General features: G+C 44.5%; 1 protein-coding gene across 1 annotated transcript in view; it reads right to left on the minus strand.

Moving 5' to 3' along the window:
• The window catches only part of GLG1 (golgi glycoprotein 1), a 115,586-nt gene that overhangs the window by 48,609 nt on the left and 49,668 nt on the right, over window positions 1-17,309 (minus strand). Inside the window, exons 5-8 of the mRNA XM_019497278.2 lie at window positions 13,667-13,870; window positions 9,888-9,959; window positions 8,244-8,427; window positions 5,881-6,095 (exon numbers count right to left, since the gene is read on the minus strand). Coding sequence (XP_019352823.2) covers window positions 5,881-6,095; window positions 8,244-8,427; window positions 9,888-9,959; window positions 13,667-13,870 — 675 coding nt within the window. The remainder of the gene's footprint in view (window positions 1-5,880; window positions 6,096-8,243; window positions 8,428-9,887; window positions 9,960-13,666; window positions 13,871-17,309) is intronic.

Below are 17,309 nucleotides of genomic sequence, written 5' to 3' on the forward strand. Positions count from 1 at the left end.
GTTTTCTGATATAGGCAAGGTAGCTACACTGTCCCAGTAGGTAATAAAATGTAACCATTTTGTCTGACAATTTGTAGCAGTTGCTATCTGATCTGTAAGGGAAAACATCTATCTAGCTATGGCCACAGGCTCATAAAATAGTTATAGGCATGCACAGGTGATCAGTCCCCTGGTTGGAGCACTGTAAAGACACCTCAAAGACATGCTCTCCAGCCAGAGGGCAATACAGGGTAGCTCCTCTCCCCTGACCTCCAGGGAAGTCAAGAGAGGCCACAGCAGTGACAGACAAGCAGCTTCTGACTGATGCCAGTGACATTCAAAGTTAACTCAGGCACCGGATTATACTTGTAGACAAAACACAGAGACAGCGCTAGCAGGAGCTATCAAGCAGCAAGAAAAAAAAGTGACAGTATTTACTCAAATGCAAGATGACTCTGAATGTAAGATGACCCCCCCCCCCCCCCCCCCTGTGATTCTACACAGTAAAGTTACAAATATATTATAATTTTCCATGTATGGAATCTAATCATTGGAAGAATTTAAGTCCCCCCCCTCATGCAGTTGGTCAGGAACGAGATGATAAAGAGGACAGTAATGGGGCAGGCAGTAGGGCATGGTGAGGGATAGGCAGTGTGGAGATGGTGAAGCAGACAGACGCAGGCAGCTTTTTACCCCCTGCTACCTGTCCTCCCCCATGCCACTTACCCTACATTGTGCAGCCGCTTCCCCTCCCTCCCCAGTCTAAGGCTGCCCTCATTTCCCCCTTTCCCTATCCATGGTCCTCCACGCTACTTCTGGCACCTGCAGCCTTAGGTCATCCCTGCACTACTTCTACCTCTCTGCTGAACTCATTACTTTTGCTTTGTGCCATCACGGCTGCAACTCAGGGCAAGGAGCATGGCTCCAGCCCTACCTGCAGCAGCAGGGAGCCAGTGCTAATGCTACAACAGGTCAGGGATAGAGCCATCATGCTCCTTGCCCCAGGCTGCAGCAGGGATGGAGCCTGGTAGCACACAGCAAGAGTGCAGCAGGAGAAGGGGAAGTAGCACAGACAGGGGGAGGAAGGGCTGCAGGGAAAGAGTGGTTAGCATGCAGAGGCAGCAGGGGAAAGCAGGCAATAGATGGAGCTGCAGTGGTTGGGGCCCGCAGGCAGTTGGAGCCAGAGCTGCAACAGGTGCCAGACCAAGCCTCCCCCTTCCCCCTCCCCAAACCTTGTGCTCAATTGTAAGGCAAGGAGCTTCCCCCACCCATGTTAAAATGGAGGGTGGGGGGGGAAGAACCTCATTTTCTGAGGTAAATACAGCAAACAAAGCTGAAAAAAAGACACACATGGTATTTGTAGCAGTTGCTATCTGATCTGTAAGGGAAAACATCTATCTGGCTATGGCCACAGACTATGGCCTCCCCCCCACAAAGTAAATGAATGAAACTGGTTTAAAAATCGCAGTGGTTTTTGTTACACTCAAATCTCTGTAAGGAACACGCAGATGTAATACTTGCACGTAATAAGCTTCAAAGAATCATAAAAAATGAGGATTGAGAAGGACCTCAGGAGGTTATCTAGTCCAATCCCCTGCTCAACACAGGACCATGCCCAACTAGATCTTCCCAGCTAAGGCCTTGTCTAGCTGGGTTTTAAAAACCTCCAAGATGGAGATTCCACCACCTCTCTTAGTAGCCTGTTCCACTGTTTTATTACCCTCTAGGGCTGTGCAAAACAGCACCATTTCATTTAGATTTCTGTTCTGTTATTTTGAAGGGACAGTATTTTTGTTTAGTTACAAAGCACAGTTCCGTTTCATTTAGTCAAAACTTTCACTGTTTCAACACGTTTTGCCCATAAGCTATAATGGGGAATCATGAAAATGCCTACAACTTTATTTCTAGTTTAATTGGGATGAAAATTGAAGGGATAGTAGCCCCTTCTGAGGGCAGGAAACCTGCCATGTTTTAAGGAGATAGGTGCAGGCATTTCTGAGAAACTGCACCTGAAACTGCTAAAAGCAAAATTCGTGTTGCTTGCTGGCAGCAGCAACCTCCTGCCATCCTGCACACAGATCTGGGGCCCGCACCCCAAGGAGGGCTGTGGGGTTGTGTTGGACTCCTCCCAGGGGTGCAGGCCCTGGGCGCAGGAAGACTGCTGCTGCCGCTGATCTCAGGCAGCAGCAGCAGCAGCAGCCTCCTGTCATCCCGCGCACAGATCTGGGAGCCCGCACCCCTGCGAGGAGTCTAGCAGTGTTAGGGCAGGCTGAGCTCTGTAGGGCTGGCACAGCTGCTCGGAGCACAGCCCTAGCTCTCCCCGCCACCTGCCTGCACTTCAAGCAGCTCCTCCAGCCCCACGGAGCTCAGCCCAGCAGCAGGAGAGTCGGGTGGAGCCACTCAGCGCGCAGCCCTGGCAAGCACAGCCCAGTGGCAGAAGGCTCCACAGCCCTACAGAGCAGAGCCTCGTGGCGGGAGGCAGGGAAGACCACTAGCCAGGGCTGCACTCCAAGCAGCTCCACCACTGGTTCTCCTGCAGCTTTCCGCTGCCAGGCTGAGCTCCACAGGGCTGGCAGAGCCACTTGGAGCACAGCCCGGCAGCTGGAGTCTCCACAGCCCCACGGAACTGAGCCTGGCGGCGGGAAGCAGTGGAGAGCCAGTGGCAGAGCTGCTTGGAGTGCGGCCCTGGCTCCAAGTACAGCCCTAGCCAGGGGCTCTCCCACACCTCCTGCCGCCAGGCTCAGCTCCATGGGCTGGCGAAGCCACTCATAATGCAGCCCGGTGGCTGGAGGTGAAGGAGAGACAAGGCTTGAGGCAACGTGACACCATTGCTCCTTGTTCTGTCATCTGCCACCACTGAGAAGTCTTGTTCCATCCTCTTTAGAACACCACTTCAGGGGAGTTGAAGGCTACTATTTAGCCTTCTCTTCTCCAGAAGAAGTCCCACTCCCTCAGCCTCATCCCATAAGTTCTCATAAGTCCCAGCCCCTTAACCATTTTCGCTGTCCTAGCCTGTACTCTCTCCAATTTGTCCACATCCTTTCAGTAGTTGGGGTGGGGGGGAAAACTGGACACAGTACTTCAGGCGTGACCTCACCAGTACCAAATACAGGGGAAAGATCACTTCCCTCAATCTGCTGGCAATGCTCCTGCCAGTGCAGCCCAGCAGGCCATTAGCCCCTTTGGCAACAAGGGCACACTGTTGGCTCATATTCAGCTTATTGTCCACTGTAACCCCCAGATCCTTTTCTGCAAAGCTGCTGCCCAGCCATTACTAGTGCATGGGACTGCTCTATCCTAAGTACAGGACTTCACACTTATCCTTATTGAACCTCATGAGATTTCTTTTGGTCCAATCCTCCAATTTCTCTAGGTATCTTTGAATCCTAATCCTATCTTCCAGCATATCTACCACTCCACCCAGTTTGGTGTCATCTGCAAATTTGCTGAGGGTGCACTGTGCCATCTTCCAGGTGATGAAGATATTGAAGAAAACTGGCCCCAGGGCTCACCCTGGAGGCATTTCACTTGATACCAGCTGTCAACTAGACATTGAACTGTTGACTACAACTCTCTGAGCCTGATGATCCAGCTAGTTTTCTGTCCACCTTACAAACCGTTCATCTAAACCATATTTTCTTAGCTTGCTTGGGAAAATGTTGTGCATGTCATTTAATCAGTATCATTTGATATTTATACAATTGTTATCAGTCTCTATGCCCTATGGCTTTAGACTACTGATGCCAGACTCAGGTGGATGGAGAGCATAAGATGTCTTGCAAGTCACCGTGCAGGGCAATTAACACATGGGCAGACACCTGGTGAGTGATATCTCTGGGCAGCAGAGCGCTGTGGTGGGGGCCACAGTGGCTGCTTAAGGTTCAAGAGGGGCCAGGATTGGGCTCACAGTGTTGCACTGTTGGATACCTGGAGGATCACCTGGTTCTGCTACTCCACAGTATCATCGGACAACTGTTCAGACACCCTTTACAATAGGACAGGACAGTGTTAATATGTTTTATCCTGTGAACCTTTCCTCTTCTGATAAGGTCTGTTTGTAGCATAAATGACATCTGAGGGTGCTTCAGAAACATATTCTAAGAACATATTCTAGGCTTCAAAAAAATGACTTCACCACCACAGAAAAGTAAAACAGTGTTTTATCACATCTAAGAACCTATTCATACTTGATGCTTTTGCTAGAGTGGAAAGTTCAACTTTTTTTTTTTTTCCAAGTCTCTGTTTCTCCTCTCCCTAAATTTCTCTAACTTCATCCATGGAAATAGATTAAATATGTTAACTCCATAATTAAACATTTCATTTCCTTCCCCTGCCCCCCCCCCATTATTCTTCCCCAAAGAATAAGATCATGAGTCATTTGATTTAAAGGGTAAGCTCTAGCAGCTAATGCTACCAAAACATCTTGCACTATGAAAATCAATACTGTATTTACTTGATTCTAAGATGAGGTTTCTTTCCCCATTTAACATCACAGGGGAAAAAAGCCCACCATCTTAGAATTGTATACTGGGGGGGGGGGAAGGAGAATAAAGAAAGAAAGAAAAAGTTGCTGTGGCTTGGCCACCAGCCCCTACTTGGAGTCAGGACCAAAGCCACAACTGCTGCCTGCACTGCCCCTTCCCCTTCCTCCTGACCTCTCCCCTTACCCTGGCTCTGCAATATCAAGTTCCATCCATGCTGCAGCCTGGGACACTAAGCATGTGCCCAAGTTAGAATGCAGATAAAGCCTGCCATTGCAGAGCAGAGGTTCTAGGTGGAGAGGGGAAAACTGAGGCTGGGGGGAAGGCACCGGGCAGATGTGGCAGGGGCAAACTACTTTACCTCCCCACTGCCCTAACCCCTGCAGTGATAGAAGGGATGAATTCAAAACCACCCTCCAATAATTAGATTCTATTCATGGAAAATTATAACAAATTTATACATTTTCCCCATGTATAGAATCTAATTATGGGGGAGGGGGGGGTCACGTTAAAATTCAAGTAAGTGTAATAGTTGGATCAGAAGTGGTCTCAAAAATTTCAGAAGTATTCAGGGAAGTACTGGAGCTTTCCCAAATGTTTGAATTCTCAGCGCTGCAAGACGATTTTCGTCATACTAACTCATGACAGCATGAAATCTACCAAAGCAGTGACTTGTAGTCTGTGACTTACAGTGATACCAGGCTTCTGCTGAGAATTCCCAAAGTAACCTAATTGTAAGAAGGCAGCTCCAACTTCAGATTAAAAATAAGCAGAACCAATTTCAAATTATATTAATTAGAACTAAGGAGTTTGTAAATGGGTGTTAAATGAATGACAACTGGGCAAAACTTAGGTTTAGAAAGACAACCTTTACAGAACTCAAGGACAAAAAAAAAAAAATAAAAAATAAAAAAAAAATTATCCTTACTTTTTTTAGTCCTTTACAGAACTGCTGGTATTCCCTGCTACAATGTTTAGTTGCAAAGACTGTGGTATATCAGCAATTTTCTATTTTTATTACTCAAGCTAGGAGAGATGCATACATATAATAAACGTAACTTTGTGAAAAGCTTTTTTTGCACATGTAGCAAAGGAAAATGAAATCTTCATAAGTGGAATTTTACCCTGCATCATCAAATCGTTTAACAATGCAGTTAAGTATCAAGTTCAGTTTCTAAAAACATAATTAAAACAATGTGGTACTGCAATTCATTCTTTAAAACAAAATTACTCCAATATTACTAGATAGCAAGTCAAGCTTCAAACTACCAGAATTCTACAATTGCCACCAGAATGCAATACTCTGAACACCCAGATTGTCTCTACTAGGATTTTAATCACAATTTAAGAAATTAGAGGGAAAACAGTGCTTCAGACTGCACAATAGCAGACTGAAGCAACAACAACAAAGTCTCCTTACCGCCTGCTGGCAGTTCAGCCCAACACTCCCCTTCTCCCCACGCACAACTTTCATCAGGCAATGCAAAGTACGCCCTTTCCGATGCAGCCCTGAGCAGTGGTGCTCAATCTCGCCTCGGCAGCTGAGGATGATCTCTGGGCTGAGTGAAAAGTCTTCCATTAGCATGCGCCGGTAATCCAACATTTCACCCTGGCACTCGCTGCTCACCTGCCGACCTAGGCCAAATGAGAAAGAGATAAGTTAGCATTAATATTTAGCAAAGTTATTTGGTAAATGCCAGGAGCATTTGTGAAGTAAAACATTTCATACACTGAAGAACCAAGAATATCACCTGCATTTTGTACAATATTGGACACTAAGATGTATATACAATTATTGAATACACCTGATGGATCCACAAACCTTCAGTTACTATTGAAAACAGACCAAATTGTTAAATGCACTTCAAATCAACGACTGCTTGAAATATAAAATTCTTTATTTCAAGAATGTTTTTATACCAAAATGGAACGTTCTTTTTGGATAGGAACGTTCCTTTTTGGACTCTTATTGTTAAGGAGAAGCCCTTGATATAATATAATTAGAGACCAGACCTCATAGATTTCTGATCTCATAGTACAAGGTTATCTATTCTTCATACATTCAAACCATCATTTTCAAAGAAATGGGGTAAGTTGCAGCAATTTAGAAGCTTTATATGAAACTGAGAGAAGTTTATTTTAGCAGATCCAGGGCCACACCCCCTCCAAGAAGAGCCCAATGCAGCCCCCCAGCCCACAGTCCTCCCAGGAGGCATGGAGCAGCAAGAGGCGCTGCCCCCCGACTGTTCTCATTGCAGCAGGCACCATTTGCTCCTGGGGCTACTGCAGCAAGGGCTAGGTGAGTACAGACAAGCTGCACTCCATCGCGCACTGCCCAGGGTTCTGTTTGCTACCACTCCCCCCCCAGCCCCTGCTGCAGCAGCCCTGGGAGCAGCCAAGTCCAGCTGCCTGAGTGGGGACAGTCAGAGCACGGTGCAGCCCTGAGAATGGCACCCTTCCCCCTGCCCCTTCCCTAGTCCCAGCCTCACTCCCTCCCTCACCACCTTGGGAACCTATCCCTATTTGTTACTTTATTAAGTGGGTTTGCTTTATGTGAGGGAAGCCTGTATAGCCTATAGCCCTGAATTTCTCCAAATCTATTTGGAGGCTTCCGATTCAATTCGGACCTCTTAATGGATCACCCGTTTCAATTCAGATTCCAAGATTCAGCCGCCGAATCTCCTCCAAATTGAAATCAGCTCCTGAAGCTTCACAGCCCTACTGATTAAGCCTCATCTGGAGTACTGTGGGCAGTACTGGGCTCCGCATTTTAAAAAGAATATGGATAAGTTAGAGAGGGTCCAGAGGCAGGCAAGAAAAATGATCAAGGACTTGGAAAGCAAGTCATACGAGGACAGGCTGAAGGAGCTAGACATGTTCGGTTTGTGGAAAAGGTGCTTAAGAAGGGACATGGTAGCACTCTTTAAATACCTGAAGAGCTGCCATAAAGAGGTAAAGCACCTTTTCTTTCCTGCTGCAGAGAAAAAAAAACCTTCTCTGTGAGAATAGTGAGGCAATGGGATAGACTGCCTAGGGAAATTGTGGACTTTTCATCACTGGAGGTGTTCAAGAGGGTGGACAGCCACTAGTCAAGATGATCTAGGAGGTGTAGCTATGCCTATTTTCTACCATGGGTATTTCCCATGCTTCTGGGCTTTGCTTGTTGCTCACACCCTGCCCCCTTTTCTGCTGTATGTGTCAGGGTGTTTTTAAGCCTTCCCAGAGACACTGGGTGTTTGGCTACAAGGGAAGGCTAGAAACAGAGTTTCTTACTAGAAGGCCTTGCCCCTGGGTTCACGGTCAGGAGGGATTTTTACCCCATGGTCAGATTGGTACAGACTGAGTTTTTGTTTTTTGTTGTTGTTTTTGTTGTTTTTTTACTTTCCTCTGTAGCAGGAGGCATGGTCCTCTAACCAGGACCTCTTGAGCATGCACTGACAACATTTTACATTTTATAGAAGCAGGACACTGACTGCCATCACCCCTGTGCTTTACCTGGGGCAGGTTAAGGTGTTAGGGTTGTTGTGTCAGGGTTGATTGTAGTCTTATGCAGAGTTTAGATTATGGCTGCATGGGATGATTTGGATAGGGATGATCCTGCCTCAGGCAGAGGGCTGGACAAGATGACCTCTGGATGTCTTTTCCAGCCCTACCTCTCTATAAAAAAAACTTTAAGATGTGGGTGTAAGGTTGTTAAAGAGCACAATATCTACCCCCATTTTACTTCAATCTTTAAATCTTCTAATGAGCAAGACATGTTACCCAACTCTAAATCCCTCTCACCTCTGTGTACAGCAGACTCCAAACACATCAGCAGGTAGGAAAGTCTGGCTTCTCGAGATCGGGGAAGGTTCTCCACATTACAGCGGTACTTCTTCAGATCACTTTTGCAGGACTTTGCTAATGAGTAGCTGACTTTATAATCTTGGGCTATTAGCTTCTGACGGGTTGTCAGAGCATCACGACACTGAGGAAAACAAAAATCAACACAAGCTTCACTATATTGCTACAAAGTGACATTTTTACTACAGTTAAGGTTGGCAAATCTTTTCAGTTTAGAAAATGGCTAAATGTTCTAAACATAAACAAGCTTCCTAGGGATGCTTTGAAAATTTGATGAATCTCTGGGTGGCATAGGGTATGGATACTGAACCAAAATTTGAGATCAGTGGAGCAAGAGGTCCCCAAGATATTTCCTTCCTTATCTTCAGTCACAAGTTTTACCAACTCATTGCACAGAGCTAGAACTCAAACCACCACTCATCACCTCAACTGTCCTTAGTTACTTAACATTTTTTTTCCAGCTAGCGCACACTTCCCACAATTCCTCTGAGGAAACAGTTACGTAAATAGGATTTAGAAAAGGTAGGCTCTTTGGACTGATGTATGCCAAATGTTCATGGTACCAAACAGTTTATAATGTGCATGTGCAGAAAGACCAACCACAATCGTACCCAGCTTGTTAGTTTTCACATGAGAGCTCAAGTGTGATTTAAAGGGATATTCACTGGACAAACCTGAAATATAACCACATATTAGGAGGACAAACTCTCCACTTATGCACGTTACAATTTTTTTTTTTAAATTTCAAAGCAATAATCCAAGTAAAACAGATCATTCAGAAAATGATCAAAATTATTCAAAAATAAAACAATTTCCATATGAAAGTGCATCTGGAGAGGGGTTGAGTGATTAGGAGATTGGAATAAGAGAATACAATAAAGGAGCTTGACTACAATGAGGGTAAAGGAAATGAGAAGAATATGGACTATTATGTTTCCCAATTAAGTGTTGAAATCCAAGGTCTGATCCTCATCTCCTTGCTCCCTATATCTGTACCATGATCAGAGGCTCCAAAGGAAATGGAGATATAGCATCACAGTGCAAACCACTATTTTTTTTTTACTAATACTTGTACCAAAGTGGTCTGCACTGTAGGGAAATGCCTATGTTGAGAAACATTACATTATTTAAGTCTAAATTGCCCTATATATAAAGAATGATTTATCAAGAACTTAAAAGGCAACATTGCTCATTAAATTTGAAGTGGGAGTAGCCAAAGGACAGGAGAGGTATTTTTATTTGATGATCTCTTTACTTGATTCAGCTTCTGCATTTTCCAGCTTTTGCTTCCATCATCTGGGTAAACCAACTCTAGCTCCATACCTTAAAAAAACTCAAACTCTTAAACAAGCACAGTCTTCCCACAGAAGAATGACTAAACAGAATTACACTACCAAATGCAGCTGTAAGCACTTGTCTCAATTTAAAGGGAGCTGTAAAGGTATTCAGGGACCCAGGCGTATGGGGACAATTAACAGAGTTACTGTAATGCTCAGAAGGAAAAAAAAGACAAAAAGTGTCTGTCCAATGGATGGAAAATCCTATGACTGCCGGGTGAGATGACTGCTCAGTCAAGATGCTTACTTTTTCACTCATAGATTCTTCAAACTTGTGGTTAAAGAGGCACTTGTACACACGGCCTTCCCCAGCTTGTGTCTGAAACAGAATAGCAACATTAGATCTTCAGGAGAAAATACTTTTTTCATACTTACCAAAATACAACTATCGTATGGAACCCAAAGCCAAGTTTTACATTACTAAAAGCAGTGCCCATTCATTATAGGAACAGCTAATACTTGTTAGTGTCACGATCTGATCCAACAGCTCTTTTTGTCAAGAAAAATTTTAAAGCTGAGTTATCCTTACCAACTCCTGTTTTTCTGCTCTTTTTGCTATGGAAAAACCTCCATTAATGCAAGGGAATATGATCTATATAGATCTCCTCCTCTGCTGCAACTCTCTATGCCAAGGTTCTGGTAGCAGAGCCTGGGATCCATCTCACCTACTGTTAAAATCAGCTTAATGATAAAAGCAGGATCATAGAAAACTAAGGCTGGGAAGGACCACATGAAGTCATCTAGTCCAGCTACCTGATCAAGGCAGGATCAGCCCCAATTAAATCATCCCATCTGAGGGGTATCTGACAAACCAAGCCCTCTGCTTACAAAAGCCTGCTGTACATCTGATTTAGTCTGAGATGCAAAAAACTTACTTTGCCTTCTGACTAACATGAATAACCACCCCTCTAAACCATCCTAGTCAGATGTCTGTCTAACCTGCTCTTGACAATTTCCTGGGGTGGAGATTCCACAACTTCGCTAGTTAATACGAGCCAGTAGGCTGTTGGCTTTTCTTGCAAATAATGCACACTGTTGGCTCATATTCACTATAACCCCCATGTCCTTCCCTGCAGCACTACAATCCAGCCAGTGATTCCCCAGTTTTTATTTGTGCATGCAATTATTCTGTCCCAAGTGCAGGACCTTTCACTTGTTCTTGCCGAATCTCATCTGATAGACTGCAGACCAGTTTCCAGTCTATCTAGGTCATTCTGGATCCTAGCCCTAACCTCCAGAGTGTCTGCAACTGACACCCAACTTGGTGTCATCTGCAAATTTGCTAAGTGTGCACTCAATCCCACTACCCAAATCATTAATTAAGGTGTTAAATCATATTGGACACAGGACACATGCCTAGGCAACCCCACTTGATACCTCATCCAAACTAGACACAGAGCCACTGACGGCTACTGGTTGAGCACCATGATCCAACCAGTCATGCATCCCCCTTACAGTATTTTCATCTAGTCTGTACTCCCATAGTATGAGAATATCATGGGAGACAGTATCAAATGCCTTACTAAAATTAAGGTACATCATATCCACTGCTCTCCCCCATCCACAGAGCCTGTCACCTTATCATGGAAGGAAATTAAGTTAGGCATGAGCTGTTCTTAGTGAATCCATGTAGGCTCTTCTTAAATCACCTTTTTCTCCTCTGTCAGGATCTGGTCCCGAACCCTAGCCTGGAGACTCAGAGACTTGAACATGGACAAAAGGTGGACTGGCACAGAGAGAGAGAGAGAGAGAGAAGACAGAGAGGCCACACTGGGAAAAGCCTCCTACTGCTGGTCCAATTGGCCCACAGCTCCCAGATGCTAAATGAATCCTCCCACCTATATATGGGATCCTGTTGCCTGTGGAAGCTGTATGAACAAGGCTCTTTTTATTCTTAGACCATACTGACATTTCCATGCTCCTGTATCCCAATTCCAAATTGGATCACCTGCACTGCTGGCTCTGCCTCTGTCTCAAACTGGACTGTTTGAAACTCATCTCTCCCAAGTACCTGACCCATCTTGCTCCCTGACTTTGCCTTGCTTGTTGTTTCCACTTTGACTTGGACTCTGACACACTGGCTTCGACCATGCCATCCCTTGGACCATTGGCTCAAGTTAGCCACTAGGCAGACTGCCCATGCCTCAGCACATGACAACCTCTAGGTGCTTCACAATAGATTCCTTGAGTCCTGCTTCATGATCTTTCCAGGTATCAAGATCAGACTAACTGGTCTGTACTTCCCCAGATCCTTTTTCTTCCCATTCTTAAGACAGACAGTATATTTGCCTCCTTTCCCAATCATCCAAGACCTCCACAGTTTCTCAAAGACAACAGCTAATGACTTTTAAATTAAATCTCACTCAATTCCTTCAGTACCCTAGGCTGTATCCCACCTGGCCCTGTTGATTTGAAAACAACTAGCTTCTTTAAGCAATCCCTAACCTACTCTTCCACTACCCTAGGCTCTTTTCTCCTTCTCCATCTTTGCTGCTAACTGCACTCATAATCTGGTTGCTGACCTTATTCATAAAGACTGAGGTAAAAAAGTCAAATACTTCCATCTGTAACTAGGTTGTCTTTTGCATTTAGAACCACACTTTCCTTAATTTTCCTCTTACTTGATATACTTATAGAATCTATTTTTATTGCCTTACATCACCTGCCAGTTGCACCTCAAATTATGCCTTGGTCTTCCTGATTTTCTTCCTGCATGCCCATACAATATCCTTATACCTTTCCTAGTAATATGACCAAGTTCCCACTTTTTGTAGGATTCCTTTTTGAGTTTAAATGAATTGAAGAGATCACTGCCACCCAGGCTAGTCTCTTGTTGCATTTCCCATTCTTCTGTTGCAGAAGATGCAGATAATTTGCATTAACCTTTTGATGAACATGAGCTGGCAGTGTAAGGAAGCCATCAACAAGGCCAATTGCACCTTGTTGTGCATTAGCAGATGGCATGACCAACAGATTGAGGGAGGTGATGCTCCCCCTCTATGCAGCATTGGTCAGACCGCAGTTGGAGTACTGTGTCTAGTTTTGGGCACTGCACTTCAAGAGGGACATGGAGAATCTGAAGAGGGTTCAAAGCATGACTAGTGGCCTCTGTGAAAGACTGTACGAGGGGAGGTTGAAGGATCTGGATCTCTTCAGCCTTCACAAGAAACGTCTGAGGGGAGACCTTGTAGCTGCCTATAAGTTTATCAAGGGAGGACAAAAGGGAATTGGAGATGCGTTATTTACTAGAGCACCCCTAGGAGTAACTAGGAATAATGAATGGGTGCAAACTAGTGGAGAGCAGATTCAGGTTAGACGTTAGGAAGAATTTTTTTTTTTTTTTTTTTTTTTTTTTTTTTTTTTTTACAGTAAGGGTGGCCAGAATCTGGAATGGGCTTCCAAGAGAGGTGGTACCATCACCTAACTTGGAGGTCTTCAAGAGGAGGCTTGATAGATACCTGGCTGGGTTCATCTGACCTTGGTCCTCTTCCCTGCCAGGGGCAGGGGGTCTAACACAATGATCTTTTGTGGTCCCTTCCAACTTTTCATTCTATGAATGAAGACTCTTTCCTCCTTCCTATCCACTTTGAGGCACTTCTCATAAAAACCTGTAGGAGTTCTTGGTGCCAAAGATTAGCTAAAACTAAGTCTAAAAAAGCAAAATGAAGCATACTACTAAACCAGAGCACTAAATAAAAACCAAACTCTTTTACAGAGTTGCTGAACAGATCCCCTCCAAATTCTGATAGTGGAGAAGGGCAGCACTCACCAATGAAAGCTATATTCTTTTGGGCAACCTCTTCAAAGCAGCTTTTGTTTACATGTTGCATTTTCAAAAGATAAATGAGTGAAGGATAAACAACAGGGGTTCCGCTGATACTGTAGTAAAGTCTGTTCGGGCTCTTTTTCTGCCCTTTAGTTCTTGTTAAGGCCCCTATTTTGGGGGGGAGAGGGGGAATAAAAGGGGAGGGAGGGAGGGAGGGAGGGAGGGGGTGCTGGAGAGAACTGATATTTGAAGCAACTCACATTTTCACAGAAGCGTTCTCGATCATCTCGGCATGCAAAGTATAGGTGTCTGTCCAAGTGGAAGTCATCAGAAGAGAGTTCAGCCACCCGAAGAATTGCTTTCTTACAACGATCAGAAACCTGAACTCTACCATCCGTCTCTTCTGCCTCTTTTACCAGGCCTTTTTCCAAGCAGGCAACCACTTCTCCTTGTGAGTGGGCATCCTATACAATGAACATAAGAGTATCAAAATCTTCACTCAAAGGATGTTTGAGCTCCATTACTACAGACAACCACCACCAAAATTAAATGATGTTCAAAAAAGATACCTACATTCAAAGATAGAAGGTAATTTCAGAGAAGTGTTCTGCCCCTGCACACAGCTGGAGGGCAGAAGCAATGATTCACAAACTCTAGAAACGGTTCATCTCGAAATTTGTGAGCTGACTACAAGCTGACTCAGATGCCAAGACAGGGCCAGTGAAGCAAAATTTAACTGCAAAAGAAATCTGTTGTGTGCTCCCTGCTCTTCTCTTTGCAGCCCAACTGCCTTGAACTATATCTCATATAGTGCATATTCACTTAGTGCCACTGGCTCAGAGCTTTATTGATTCTCTAATGCTTCTGGGATTGTTTTAATAAGCTTTAAAAGAATTATCATCATTTAGATACTGCTTAGAGCATCTTACCAAAATGGCCAAATTATCTTTAATCTCCTTCAACCATAGCAACAAGCAGCACTGTTGCATGAAGAGAACATTTTTTGGCGAGGGGAGGGATTATAGCTACTTCAAGCTGAAGAACCGTTCATGCTAGTCAACAATAATTAGAAGGTTAAGAGCTTGCAAAGGAGCTATAACCAATAGAGTGTTCTCAACATTAATTCCTCGGGGGGGGGGGGGGGGGGGGGGGAATATATCAAAGCATCCCAATGCTACACTGAGTCTCTGAAGTTCTGCAAGATTAGCTTTGAACTGATTAACAGGCATGCATGCCTCAATATCCCAAAGGAGTGACAGAAACCTGAAGCTAACTTTGTTTCATAAGCAATGGCAGCAAGTGACCAGAGCACAACTGCCCCCTTCCACAGAAATGGCACAAGATGTATTGCTTCCATCCATTCAGCCAAAGTTAATATTCTGGTGCTGATTAGTCAAAGCACGCCTCTCAGCCATGCCAGTAGTTTTCAACCTTTTTTCATTTTGCGGATTCCTAAAAAAAATCCTGAATGGAGGTGCGGACCTCGCCAAATTCTAAGTGTGGGTCTGCGGATCCCAGGTTGAAATCCACTGTTCTAGGTACATGTAAAAGTTAAATGAAAGGTATGCAAGCTTCCTAGCACACTACAGAAGGTATTTTCAGAATCCGCCTCATTCATTTTTATCAGAACCTCATCAAGACAGGGGAGGGAGGAAGGAATAGAGAACAGACCTATTGCTACAGGCCTCCCACATCGAACCCCCTTTCCTTCATTTTATGTGCCCTGGTGTGCACCAGAGCTCCTACACACACACACACACACCCCCCTCATGCTCAGTCCACAGCAGCTGCTGTATCAGTGGGGTGCACAGTGCATCATAGGAGACATCAGCAGGTAGCATAAAGCCTAGGGATATTTACATGCAGCTTCTGTTAGCTGGAGGGTGGTGGCAAAAGCTTTGTCACTCTAAGTTGGTTTTGTCCTGCGGGCAGAAAAAGGGATTCTGTCACTACAGGGAAGTTGTGAATGTAGGTGTAATTAGTTTTGCCAGAAAAGCTTGAACTTTTATAGTGTGCAGAAAGGAGCAAACATTGGCCCAAGTCTAAATCACTCAGCCTGACATATTCCACTAAGATACTGGTGTTAAACTTAGAGTAATACTTGCAGACTCAATTTCTATATTTACTCAAATTCTAAGATAAGGTGTTTTCCCCCCATTAACATGTAGGAAAAAGGCCAGTTGTCTTAGAATTGAGAGTGTGTGTGTGTGTGGGGGGGGGGGGGGGGGGGGGGGGGGAAGGAAGGAAGGAGGCGCCAACCGCTGAGTCTCAGGCTTCAGCCCTTACAAAAAAAGTATCAAGGCCACAGCCACTGCAATGCAGAGCCACGAGTCCACCTACACTCTGTTCATTATATTTTCGCAAAAATTCTAAAGAAAAAAAATAGAGAAATTGCCAGCCATTTTAAAAGTATGAAACAAAACTTGCTTTTATTCCTCCTTCACTCACAAAATAACTTTTCACCCTAAAGCAACACAGATCAGGAAAAAAAAACAAGGCAGACTAGACGAGTGGACATGAGGCATCCCCTCACCAAACTTGAGGCACCCCTTCATAGACTCTCTTAGTTTTGACTCTTTTTCAACTGCACAAAAATACTAGAACATGGATTATCTTGTGAATCATGCTTGTTAGCAATAATAGTGCTAACATTGTGTGGCACCTCACAGCACCCTTAAGTGGACCCCAGTGTGTCATAAAACTCTGGTGAGAATCACTGGACTAAATTGTCTCTGCAGGAATGAATTACAGCCTATAATTCTGAAACCACACAGTTTTAGAAAAGGCAATTTTAAGATCACCTTATCAGAGAAGGAAAACAAACTTTCCCATGGGGGTTACTACAGGCCATGGAAGGGTTTAATAAAAGAGTGCCATATTTTAGTTATGCTCTAAATCCTCTAGTTTTGCCATCCTTCTGAAGTCCTCACAGCTGGATTTGGAGCCTAAGACACTTGGATTTTCAGGCTAATACAGGACTGGGGGGAAGCACATATTTTTCATTGTTTGTTGTGGGGGCACAGGGCACACCATTCCTAATATTGATCTATGGAATACAGACTATATAAAAATAAATCAGCACGTATAGTTTTTAAAAATCACATATCTCCCATTAAAAAAAATTCTCTTGCTACAATATTTAATTTTATGGAAGCCTTAAAATTCAGTGCTTTTCTAATTACAGAGAAAGGGAAGGTAAGAGTAAAAAGCAGTAAGAAGAGAAAAATCAATGACTGGAGGAGAAGAAAGTATAGAGAGAGTGGGAGAAATGGATAAGTTGATATGACACAGCTCCTACCACTCTATGCTTCTGTAGAAATACGTGAAGTAAAATCTTTGCAACCTTAACTGCTCTATTCAGAGTCAAAGTGCCAATAATTTAGCATATCTGAGCATGCAGGGTGAATATTACACTGTAACAGCTCCCCCTGCTCTTCAAAATATTTAAAAAGGGGATAGTTGTCTATTGTCCAAGTGCCAGAAGAGTCTCACCATTTCTGTGGCTGTTCCTAGCCTGGGGAAAAATACAAGCTAGTAAGTACCTAGCTGCATTCCTTTTGTTCGCTTACTGTCTTCCTGTTAATAGCTGCTTTCTAATTTAAGAGGGGGAGCACTACAGCAGGGGTTGTCAGCCAGAGGTACACATACCCCTGGAGGTACTTTGAAAGGTCCTGGGAGTACATAGGGGTGGGCGGGGATGGAGCACCGCCATCTTACCCGGCTGCCAAACAGAAGCAGGGCCGGGGCAGGGAGAGAGCAGGGCCACACAGACACTGTGCTGCTGTCGCTCTGCTGCTCACCATGCCTCCGCTCGACATCCAGTCACTCGCCACCCTGCCTTCCCCAACTCCCACTCAGCATCGGGCCACTCGCCACCCCCCTCCCCGCCCCGGGGGTGCACTT

Source organism: Alligator mississippiensis, chromosome 10 (genome assembly GCF_030867095.1).
Source record: "Alligator mississippiensis isolate rAllMis1 chromosome 10, rAllMis1, whole genome shotgun sequence".
Lineage (NCBI taxonomy): Eukaryota > Metazoa > Chordata > Crocodylia > Alligatoridae > Alligator > Alligator mississippiensis.